Below are 12,279 nucleotides of genomic sequence, written 5' to 3' on the forward strand. Positions count from 1 at the left end.
AATTTCACCGAACTTGATTAACCCTCGCTTAAGAGAGCCATTAATGTATATAAGATGCAAAGAAGCCGATTTATGCCCACTCCTCCTTCTGCCCATTGGGATTGGGCCGCAAATCACAGTCCTCTCACCCAAGCCCCCGCCCGCCTTCACGCCTCCCACCCCCGCCGGCGATCCCGATCGCGTTGCCCAACTAGAGACTGAAGCCCTTATCTCTCTTTCTCTCTCTGCTCATTATTGCGGGAGCTTTTCACATTTTAGATCGAAACCAGCAAAGAATAAAAGGTTGGTGGAGCAGAACTCGTCAAATTGCTTCTATATTCTTTATTCATGGCTGAATCCCACCACTTTCAGCATTCTTAGATCGGTCTGCTTGCACCGATCAATCAACAGGTATGCGACTATTTCGGCAAGTTCCTCGCGCGATTTCTGAACTATAGAATCGCAGCCTGCGTAGCCGTGATTTTATCTACATTCTATTCCCTGGATCTCCTCCGGTATAAAACCGATTAACAGGATCGGAATACTGTATTGATTTGGAAGAATATGAAGGGATTCGCGATGCACGAGCGGCGTTGGGCGTCGGACTCTGTGCCGGGAGACAAGGTGATGAGCGCCAGTTCATCACCTGAAAGCTATGCTATGACGTCAATAGAGGGCTCCGAGGAGTTCGTGGAGGTGACCCTCGACGTGCAGGAAGACGACACAATCGTTCTACGAAGCATCGAGCAATTTCCTTCATCGACCTGCTTCTTGGATCAGGACACCACATCGGAGAGTTTCCGATCGAGCACTTCAAAATCGCCGTCAGTGATACGGAGCTCGTCGCACAAGCTGCGTCAGTTCTCTCACGAACTGAAAGCAGAAGCGATGGCCAAAGCACGGCAGATCTCGCAGGAGCTCCGAGCAGAGCTTAAGCGCTTTTCATGGAGCCACGGCCACTTGGGGAGATCGCCGGCCGACGGCGCCGCAGCTGCGATCGATTCCGCACTCGCCGCTCGCGCTGCGCGGAAGCAGAGAGCTCAGTTAAATCGCACGCGTTCCGGAGCCCAAAAAGGTCTCCGAGGGCTCAGATTCATCAGCACCAAGACCGCTAACGGCGTCGATGCGTCCAACGAAGTGCTGAGCAGATTTGATTCTCTAGCCCGCGACGGTTATCTAAGCCGCTCAGATTTCGCCCAATGTATCGGTAATTTTACCGCACCAATTCATATAATCACTCTCCTTCTCCTTCCTCCACAAGCAATTATTTCCTCACATGCAATTCTTCCTTCCTACTCCATTTACCTTTCTCTTAACCAGTCGCACGTACGGCTTCTGTTTTTCTTTGTTTTTTTTTTTTTTAAATTTAATGCTTGAAGATCAAACAAACTAATAATGATTTGATAATTAACTGAAACAGGGATGAAGGATTCAAAGGAGTTCGCATTGGAGCTGTTCGATGCTCTCAGTCGGCGGCAGAGATTAAAATCGGAGAAGATCAGCAAGGAGGAGCTCTCCGAGTTCTGGTCGCAGATTACAAATCAGAGTTTCGATTCCCGCCTCCAGATCTTCTTCGACATGTACGTGGCGGTGGAAATTAGTCTTAATCCAAAAAATTTTAGCGCGACAAATCATTAAATTGTTTTATTTTACTTTTTACTCCATTGATCAGGGTGGACAAAAACGAAGACGGACGTGTTACAGAGGAAGAAGTCAAGGAGGTAACTTTTTGTACAGACGATGCTACTTAGTGGGATTAAACTAATTTACTTTATTTTGATTTTTAAATTATATTAAAATAAAAAAAATATATGACTAATGAAGCGGTCATGTTCGCGGATGAAGAAAAGAATTTTATTATCGACTTATCATTGTTTAATTAGATGGAGGAAAAAGGGTGGTAGGATGTGCCATCGGTTGTTTAAAATATTTATTTTGTAACCGGAGTCGGTAAGCCGAACCGGCGACAGGAGAAAACTAACAACTCTCACCAGCCGGTTTCTAGAAGCTTTTGTTATCCTCATACCAATCGATTTTTTTTTTCAAAAAAAAAAAATAATAATAAAGAATTGGCCCTGGCATAATGCCCCCAACCCATCCCATTGGCTCAACCCTTGGTAGGTCTCGGGCAAACCCGTGTGCAAATAATTCGAGTACCACCTGATTTAAGGCGACTTCATTCCTTCAGAGGATTCAAACGAGTAACCTGAGAGAACTTAAGACCTTCAGAGAGGCTGCTCTACTAAAATATCACAAAACGCCCACTTGATACCATTCAATTCTTTTATATATATATAAAGGTTGAAAAGATGTGTTAACACAAACTTCAATTTTTATACCTTGAAAAGATAAAAAAGGGGTGTTTTTCATAATTTAAAGATAAATATAGTGATATTTTTTATGTGATATGAAATGTTTGGGTGATATAAATGTAAAAATCCAACTTTATGTATTAGATATATATATATATATATATATATAGACACACACACACACATATAAGGATTGAGTGGTATGTATGTAAATACAAATACCCCTTAAAAGTTTCTTAAACACTATTAAAGACTATTTGGTCATAACCGGTCTACGAAGGGACGGTCTCCATCTGGTGTTAGGTGGCGGGTTTTACCTTAAAAATTTGTTTACGTATATTAGGTTTTGATGTATGGAATTGAAAACAGTGCAATTTATGCTTCAATTAATGTCATTTTCTTTTCTTTTTTTTCAGTTAATAATGTTAAGTGCTTCAGCCAATAAATTATCGAGGTTGAAGGAGCAGGCCGAAGAATACGCGGCTCTGATCATGGAGGAATTGGACCCTGAGAGACTGGGCTACATTGAGGTGAGTAGCATCCCAATAATGGAATTAATTTCCATGCAAGTTTAGTTTTTTTTTTTATATATATATTTACACATAGAACCCTGCAGCAAATCTAATTTCGTAAAATCACTTTACAATAATTACTTTGTTTATTATGCAAATACTTATGACTAAAAATCGAAGTTGTTTGTTATTGTTATCCTTGAGGAGGTTAGCTCTGGAGTGTAGATGACTACAATTTGCTCGCGAGTTGATGGGTGACGTATTATTGACTTTTGAATTTTTTGAAGCGTTCGTAAATCAGGTTGGGTAGTAATGGCGTGGAAGAATTAATGAAAGCTTACAATCGAAGTTTAGGTAATTTACAAGTTTACAAATACACCCATAGCTGCCGAGTGTCCATTTTGCCATGTGGGACAATAAGGGTCTATAACTCTGAGTTGATTTGGAGTCATCCTAGACCAGAGCTGTCAAAATGACACTTTATTCGCGACCGGCTCGTGTCCGGCTCGTTCACTAAGTTAACAAGCCGAACATGTGTTCGGCTCGTAGACCAGAGCTTGACTAATTAATCAAATTAAAAATGAGTCAGTTTAAATCTACAAAAATAATGAATAGTTAGGAGATAAATTAAAATTTTTTATTTAAGTTAAAATTTAAAATATCATTTCTAAAATATTTTTTTTATAACTTAAAGTTAAAGTCTTGAATTTTAATATATTTTAATTATTTAACTTTAATATTTTTCTTAAAGGAGCCTGGTCACGAGCTAACGAGTCGGGTCGGGGCTTGCTTCAGCTTGGCTTTGTTAGCTCATCAAGCTTAGTTCATAAGCCACATATTAAGCCGAACTCGAGCCAGCTCATGATTTGGCTTGGCTCACTTAGACCCTTATCAGACATCTTCATTATAAAATTATTGATAATTATGAACCAAGTATATAATACAAAGATATATATAAATATGCGATAAAATATTAAATGCAAATATAACACGGCATGTTCTTGCACGCTATGCTTTAACATGGGTATCAGCTCCAATTGGAAATAACAGAAACCAACCATGTTTACCTATCTACTTAATTTAATGGTTATTAATCCAATTTTATATGTATATCTGTAGGTTAATATAGTTTTCAATCGGGATATAATATCTTTAGTTAGAGTGGCGGAACAAGCCTTATATTTTAGGATGAGCAAATTTACCAAATGTTTAGATTTTCTTAAGTATTAGGAAAAATAATATATGGAGATAGGTGAGTTGGGGGTGGAATGGGGGTGGTGAAGAAATTGTTGAATTTTCTAAAATAGATAATAACAAATATTAAAATTTATTACACCTCTATTTAGTTATTATCTATAATAAAGATGTTAATTTTTTTCTTAACTTAATTTATCTAAATTTAAACATTTATATTGAAAAATTTAATGCAAAATTATCACATAATATATAGTTTGAAAATCATAACTTTATTTGTACATTTTTATGGAAATTGTCCAATAAACATAAGTTGTCATCATTATCTCATTTATTTATTTTCAATTAAAATGAAAATCTCAATGTTTCTCTTATGCAATTAGATATTTCTTCAATAAAAATTATTTATATATATATATATATATGTTGGTATCATTTTAAAAGTGAAATGGACATTTTAAGGCGTAGATATGTAACACTAAAAGTATATATCTAGTTCTGGCTTTTAGATATGCAAATACATAGAACTCACGGGGTATGAATGTAACTTTTTCTTTTATTAAAAAAAATAATGAATAGTTAGGAGATAAATTAAAATTTTTTATTTAAGTTAAAATTTAAAATATCATTTCTAAAATATTTTTTTTATAACTTAAAGTTAAAGTCTTGAATTTTAATATATTTTAATTATTTAACTTTAATATTTTTCTTAAAGGAGCCTGGTCACGAGCTAACGAGTCGGGTCGGGGCTTGCTTCAGCTTGGCTTTGTTAGCTCATCGAGCTTAGTTCATAAGCCACATATAAAGCCGAACTCGAGCCAGCTCATGATTTGGCTTGGCTCACTTAGACCCTTATCAGACATCTTTATTATAAAATTATTGATAATTATGAACCAAGTATATAATACAAAGATATATATATAAATATGCGATAAAATATTAAATGCAAATATAACACGGCATGTTCTTGCACGCTATGCTTTAACATGGGTATCAGCTCCAATTGGAAATAACAGAAACCAACCATGTTTACCTATCTACTTAATTTAATGGTTATTAATCCAATTTTATATGTATATCTGTAGGTTAATATAGTTTTCAATCGGGATATAATATCTTTAGTTAGAGTGGCGGAACAAGCCTTATATTTTAGGATGAGCAAATTTACCAAATGTTTAGATTTTCTTAAGTATTAGGAAAAATAATATATGGAGATAGGTGAGTTGGGGGTGGAATGGGGGTGGTGAAGAAATTGTTGAATTTTCTAAAATAGATAATAACAAATATTAAAATTTATTACACCTCTATTTAGTTATTATCTATAATAAAGATGTTAATTTTTTTCTTAACTTAATTTATCTAAATTTAAACATTTATGATGTTAATTTTCTTAACTTAATTTATCTAAATTTAAACATTTATATTGAAAATTTTAATGCAAAATAATCATATTGAAAAATTTAATGCAAAATTATCACATAATATATAGTTTGAAAATTATAACTTTATTTGTACATTTTTTTATGGAAATTGTCCAATAAACATAAGTTGTCATCATTATCTCATTTATTTATTTTCAATTAAAATGAAAATCTCAATGTTTCTCTTATGCAATTAGATATTTCTTCAATAAAAATTATTTATATATATATATATATATGTTGGTATCATTTTAAAAGTGAAATGGACATTTTAAGGCGTAGATATGTAACACTAAAAGTATATATCTAGTTCTGGCTTTTAGATATGCAAATACATAGAACTCACGGGGTATGAATGTAACTTTTTCTTTTATTAAAAACAAAATTAGTTATGAAACAATATTTTTTTCTTTAGGATCAATGATGGTATTCTTCCTCAGCCAATGTGAATCGTCATCCAGCCTAATGGTTAACAGCTGTCAATCATTTTTCTGTGCACTTTCGACTTGACCCTAGTTCCTTCCGCCCCATCAGTCACCCTAAGTACTATTCCAAAGTCTGCATGACAAATTGTTTATACGATTGCCTGCTAACTCCTCTTTATCTTCATTTATTTTAATATTAAGATTCCTATATTCTATAATGCGCAAGTCTATATCAATAATTTTTCATTAAAAATATGTTACAATTGAAAGATTATAAGGAATAAAAAAGGAGCATTTACATACATATCACACAACTCTTTTATATCTACTTATCTAACACCCAAATTTTAATTTTTACATGCATCACTATCTCCTCTTTTTTAAAGTAAAATATATGTATTTTAATGCATAAATTTATCATACAATAATCTTATAAATATAAATATGAAAGTTTAGATGTTATATGTTATGTGTGCAAATTTTTCAAAAAAGAATTACATCAAAAGGTATCCAAATCAGACGAAGGTACGTAATATTTTTTTTCATGTGAGTGTATTTTTTGCTTTATGTATATGGATTTTCTTAAATGTGGTTTAAGCTTATGATCTTAGCAAAAAAGTTTTTCCCAACACAGCCATGGATAGTTTATGACGTATAATCAAATCATGGGCTTAACCCAAAGAAATAGCAGCAGACAAAGTGGCAACGATCTGAAAATAAATTACTGGAAAAGTTGCTCAAAATGAACGCTAATCTTACCAAAAATCTTTCTGCATTTATCAATTTCTAAACTTTACGATTGAACCATCAACATAAAATTTAAACAGAGATCAGATGCTGCCCATCCTAATCTATTTTAGGCTCTCATCCATGCAATCATGGGCTCAAAATTCTAGCTTATTTGATTATATGCGTTAATTACGGTTTAAAAGTTTCCAATGTCTAACAAAAGCGAACCAGAAATCAGACGCTCATTACTTACAGCCCGCTACTACTTGCAGCTATGGCAGTTGGAGACACTGCTGCTTCAGAAGGACACATACCTGAACTACAGCCAGGCGCTGAGCTACACAAGCCAGGCTTTAAGCCAGAACCTGGCCGGACTCAGAAAAAGGAGTCCCATCCGTCACCTAAGCAACAAGCTTGGCTACTTCCTGGAAGAGAACTGGAAGCGCATATACGCACTAGCACTCTGGTCCGCGTTAATGGCGGCCCTCTTCACCTGGAAATTCGTGCAGTACCGCCAGCACTCCGCATTCCATGTGATGGGCTACTGCCTCCCTACCGCCAAAGGTGCAGCCGAGACTCTCAAACTCAACATGGCTCTCATCCTCCTCCCCGTCTGCCGCAACACCATCACCTATCTCCGTTCCACCCGTCTCTCCCGCATCATCCCTTTCGACGACAACATCAACTTCCACAAGGTCCGCATTCTGTACGTAAATGCCTTTCTAAACGATTTCTAATTGCTCTGCTTAATGTAGAAATGGTTGTGCAGACCATTGCGGCGGCCATTGTGGTGGGCGTGATTCTCCACGCCGGCAACCACCTCAGCTGCGATTTCCCCCATCTGATCTCGAGCTCGGAGGACGCATATCGTGAAAACTTGAGTCTTGATTTCGGGGAGACGAAGCCTTCTTATGGAGAACTGGTGCAGGGTGTAGAAGGTGTGACGGGTATAATAATGGTGGTGTGTATGACGGTGGCCTTCACTCTCGCCACCCGCTGGTTTCGTCGGAGCCTCGTGAAGCTGCCCCGTCCTTTCGACCGTCTCACCGGCTTCAACGCTTTCTGGTACTCCCACCATCTCTTCGTCCTCGTCTACGCATTGCTCATTGTCCATGGCCAGCACCTCTACTTCATTCACCATTGGTATCTCAAAACGGTACGTACTTCTACACCTTCTGGTTTTGATTAATGCTTGAGATGGACTTGTAGAAGCTCTTTCTTGAATGGAGCTTTATTTGCAGACTTGGATGTATCTGTGTGCTCCGCTGCTTCTATACATGGGTGAAAGGACTCTGAGATTTCTGAGGTCTGGTTATTATTCCGTTCGATTACTCAAGGTTTGATATTTTGTTGTTGGTATCTGATTTTATTCTAAAAACTATATTGTGTTTGAAAGCGAATTGACTTATTTATTTTTTGGAAATTAATCAGGTTGCTATATACCCTGGAAACGTTCTGGCTCTGCAAATCTCAAAACCGCCTGGATTTCGATACAAGAGCGGGCAATACATGTTCGTGCAATGCCCTGCTGTTTCCCCTTTAGAATGGTGAGCCAATTTCTGATCATTCTTTCCCAAAAAAAAAAAAAAAATTATCACAATTTATGTTAATGTTGTTAACTTATATCCTATTAAATGGAATTGATAAATCCAGAGTTACTAAATTTACTAAATCCTGTTTAACATAAAGCTGAGTTTACAAAAAAAGAGAACGGTTTGTTTGCAGGCATCCTTTCTCCATCACTTCAGCTCCGGGGGATGATTACCTCAGCATTCATATTAGACAGCTGGGAGACTGGACCCGGGAGCTCAAACGGGTCTTCTCGGAGGCATGCGAGCCTCCTGTAGCCGGTAAAAGCGGTCTCCTGAGAGCCGATGAGACCACAAGGAGGAGGTATATATATACATAAATCTATCTAAACAATGTTTTTGCAAATATGGAAACTGATTTATTATTCAAATTGATATTTTCTCATGTTTTATAGTAAATTGGATTTGATATTCGAAATTAATTGTTAAATTAATTGATTTTAATTCCTTCTATAATTTATTGTAGAAGAGAAAAATGAATAATTAATGTCTTTATTAATTATTTGATATGCAAAATCACTGACATTTAATCATCATCATTTTCTTAAGATATTACGAAACTTAATGCGTTCAATTTTTCTAACAGCATGCCCAAATTATTGATAGACGGCCCCTACGGTGCTCCCGCACAGGATTACATGAAATACGATGTGCTTCTCCTTGTTGGACTTGGCATCGGCGCAACCCCATTCATCAGCATCTTAAAGGATTTGCTCCACAACATCGTTAAAATTGAAGAACAAGAAGTAAGCTCTGCCTCCCCTGCCTAACTCTGCTTTGAATCAAATATGCAAAATTGGTATATATACCACGCAAGTCTTATGCATTTACATATCTAACATCTATATTTTAGCTTATATACTATTTTATAAAGTTAGAATGATGGCATTTGTTGTTGATACGAAAGATTTAAATGAAATAAATGCAAAAACCAAATTTTAGCAGGACTTTGGTGGTATGTATGTAACTGCCCATATATTTACTGTTAGGGACATTTACATATATAGTACTTTTTGGATGTTATATATATATATATATAGGTAAATACATGGGAATAAGGTGATGTGCATGTAAATGCCACATCAAATATTTATTGTTGTTGAATTTACACACATAGCATACAATTCTTAAGTATTTACATGTCTCGCCCCTAATACTCACACACATAGCATTAAAATCTTGGGCTAAATACATAGAGACCACTCGAAACATTGATATTTACAAATCAACCAGCATTTTTCATTTATGACTGTTTGGCGTGCAGAATGCGATCACAGACTATGTACCACCACCAGACGGGCACATCGACTTGGCGACAATACTGAAAGCCACTCAAAGACCCAAATGGACGCTCAAGACAACGAATGCCTATTTTTATTGGGTTACCCGCGAACAGGGATCCTTCGATTGGTTCAAAGGCGTCATGAACGAGGTCGCAGAGCTCGATCAAAGGGTAACAAATTATAATTTGCATCATTTATAATTGTAATGAGATAGAAAAATAATTTATAATTTGTTAAAATCATAGGGTGTTATTGAGATGCACAATTATCTCACTAGCGTTTACGAGGATGGGGATGCGCGGTCAGCACTTATTGCCATGGTGCAGGCTCTAAACCACGCTAAAAATGGCGTAGACGTCGTCTCCGGAACCAGAGTAAATTATTTGTTCTGTTCTTCTAAGCTTTTGAACTTTTTTTTTTACTTAAACGAATATAATATTTTTTGAGGTTTTGCAGGTGCGGACGCACTTTGCACGACCCAATTGGAAGAAAGTGTTCTCGAGAATAAGCTCCAAGCACACTTATGCTAAAATCGGTTAGTACATACCGGTCACTGTATAATTTTCTGCATGTAGATTACCTAAGTACATAATAGTGTGTGCACAATAATACTAATTCCTATGTATTTACATCCATACCACTCAATTCTTATGCATTTATATACCCAGCATTTAAACTTCAATTCTCACATAAATACTGCCTAGGGGTGTAAGTGAGTTTAGTCGAGCTCTAGTCAATCTCAATTTGAGCTTGAGATTGATTAATTGATGAGTTTGAGCTCGAGCTTAATTTTATGAGTTTGACTTTTGTCATGAACCTTCTTATTTATTTTGAAGGAGAGAAAATTATATTAATTTCAACTCATCTAGTGCTATAATTAAATTATGAATAAAATGAGTAATTAAGAGTTAATATATAAACAATCATTTATTATATTAAATGTAAAACTTTATATTTTAAAAATATTTTTAATAGTTTATAGATAAACACTTGAAATTTAACATGTTTTAATTTTATTTGTATATTGGCATTTTTTTTAAACAATTCGGGGAAGCTAATAAGTCTAGTCAACGCTAACTTGGGCTTGGTTTGCTAGTTCATTGAGCTTAGCTTGTGAGCCACATATTAAGTCAAGTTGATTTTCAAAGTTTTTAAACTTAAAAATAATTATATATTTTTGTATGATATGAAAATTTTGACTGTATAAATTTAAAACTGATACAAAGTTAATAATTTTTGAGGTTTTGCAGGTGCGGACGCACTTTGCACGACCCAATTGGAAGAAAGTGTTCTCGAGAATAAGCTCCAAGCACACTTATGCTAAAATCGGTTAGTACATACCGGTCACTGTATAATTTTCTGCATGTAGATTACCTAAGTACATAATAGTGTGTGCACAATAATACTAATTCCTATGTATTTACATCCATACCACTCAATTCTTATGCATTTATATACCCAGCATTTAAACTTCAATTCTCACATAAATACTGCCTAGGGGTGTAAGTGAGTTTAGTCGAGCTCTAGTCAATCTCAATTTGAGCTTGAGATTGATTAATTGATGAGTTTGAGCTCGAGCTTAATTTTATGAGTTTGACTTTTGTCATGAACCTTCTTATTTATTTTGAAGGAGAGAAAATTATATTAATTTCAACTCATCTAGTGCTATAATTAAATTATGAATAAAATGAGTAATTAAGAGTTAATATTTGAAATTTAACATGTTTTAATTTTATTTTTATATTGACAATTTTTTTTAAACAATTCGGGCAAGCCAATAAGTCGAGTCAAGTCAACGCTAACTTGTGCTTGGCTTGCTAGTTCATTGAGCTTAGCTTGTGAGCCACATATTAAGTCAAGTCTAAGCAGGCTCGTGAGACTCAATTACACCCCCTATTAACGCCGACTGATTTTCAAAGTTTTTTAAACTTAAAATAATGATATTTTTTGGTATGATATGAAAATTTTGACTGTATAAATTTAAAAAACAAATAAATGGTATGCATGTAAATATCCCTTTTAATAACTATAATGCATGTTCTTAAAATGTAATTATTAGATTGGGGATTTATGTTTGTTTAAGAGAGAATATTGGAACTGGGGGTAATGTGGTAAATTGGTGTGGCACAGGGGTGTTTTACTGCGGGGCGCCGGTCTTAGCGCAGGAGCTGAGTAAGCTCTGCTACGAATTCAACCAGAGAGGCGTGACCAAGTTCGAGTTCCACAAGGAGCACTTCTGACAATATATCATACACTGCTCGACCCGTACATACTGATTATACGTTTAGGGTAAATTAATTGTATAGCACAGATTTTTTTTCTTTTTTTTTTTTTAATTTTTGTAGTCAATTTTGTATTTTCCTTAAATATTTATCATTATGAGAGTGAAATGTAGAGATATAGAGAGAGAGTAGAGATAGATGGTTTGGTACGAGCAACCATTTTTCTCTACGTTGTATCTTATGATGTGAATGGAAAACAGAAAAAAGAAAAGCTAGAGGAAAGAAAGGAGCAACGCTTGACCTCAAAGGAAGCAAATCTTGGGCCACATGTATAATAGGATATAAACTGTCAAAGTAGTCTCTAAGGAGTCTTTAAGTTATTTACGTAGGCCTTTTTAGCCACATAATTTATATTATTGTCAAAATAGTCTCTATCATGATTATTTGAGTTCAAATTTGAAAAAAATCAGGGATTATTTTGACATTTTTATAAACTTTGGGGCTAAAAAGGTCGACTGTAAGTAGTCAGGACTATTCTCGCACTTTAACAATAGTGTGTATTAATTAAACATAAATAATTTCAATTTTAATTAATTGTCAAATTATTCGGGAC

At 35.3% G+C, this 12,279-nt stretch overlaps 1 protein-coding gene across 2 annotated transcripts; it reads left to right on the forward strand.

Moving 5' to 3' along the window:
• The first annotated feature begins 81 nt into the window (after nucleotides 1-81).
• LOC110019857 (respiratory burst oxidase homolog protein A) lies at nucleotides 82-12,012 on the forward strand. Of its 2 annotated transcripts, XM_020717712.1 has the most exons (14): nucleotides 82-1,186; nucleotides 1,400-1,559; nucleotides 1,652-1,700; nucleotides 2,708-2,821; nucleotides 6,845-7,267; nucleotides 7,342-7,728; nucleotides 7,814-7,909; nucleotides 8,004-8,119; nucleotides 8,298-8,465; nucleotides 8,748-8,907; nucleotides 9,426-9,614; nucleotides 9,690-9,818; nucleotides 9,901-9,979; nucleotides 11,575-12,012. In XM_020717712.1, the coding sequence occupies exons 1-14, from the start codon at nucleotides 544-546 to the stop codon at nucleotides 11,682-11,684; spliced, it is 2,823 nt and encodes a 940-aa protein (XP_020573371.1). In that variant the 5' UTR covers nucleotides 82-543; the 3' UTR covers nucleotides 11,685-12,012. The 2 variants fall into 2 exon arrangements, with proteins under 2 accessions (XP_020573371.1, XP_020573372.1); XM_020717713.1 differs by lacking the exons at nucleotides 9,690-9,818; nucleotides 9,901-9,979; nucleotides 11,575-12,012 and having other exon boundaries at nucleotides 8,768-8,907; nucleotides 9,426-9,513.
• Nucleotides 12,013-12,279: the final 267 nt, after the last annotated feature.

This window comes from Phalaenopsis equestris, unplaced genomic scaffold, assembly GCF_001263595.1.
Source record: "Phalaenopsis equestris unplaced genomic scaffold, ASM126359v1 Scaffold000084, whole genome shotgun sequence".
Taxonomy (NCBI): domain Eukaryota; kingdom Viridiplantae; phylum Streptophyta; class Magnoliopsida; order Asparagales; family Orchidaceae; genus Phalaenopsis; species Phalaenopsis equestris.

Coding starts and splice junctions, on each gene's coding strand:
- LOC110019857 (XM_020717712.1), top strand. CDS start 544: ATGAAGGGATTCGCGATGCACGAGCGGCGTTGGGCGTCGGACTCTGTG. Junction 8,120..8,297: donor GCTGTTTCCCCTTTAGAATG/GTGAGCCAATTT, acceptor GTTTGTTTGCAG/GCATCCTTTCTCCATCACTT. Junction 8,908..9,425: donor TTAAAATTGAAGAACAAGAA/GTAAGCTCTGCC, acceptor TTTGGCGTGCAG/AATGCGATCACAGACTATGT.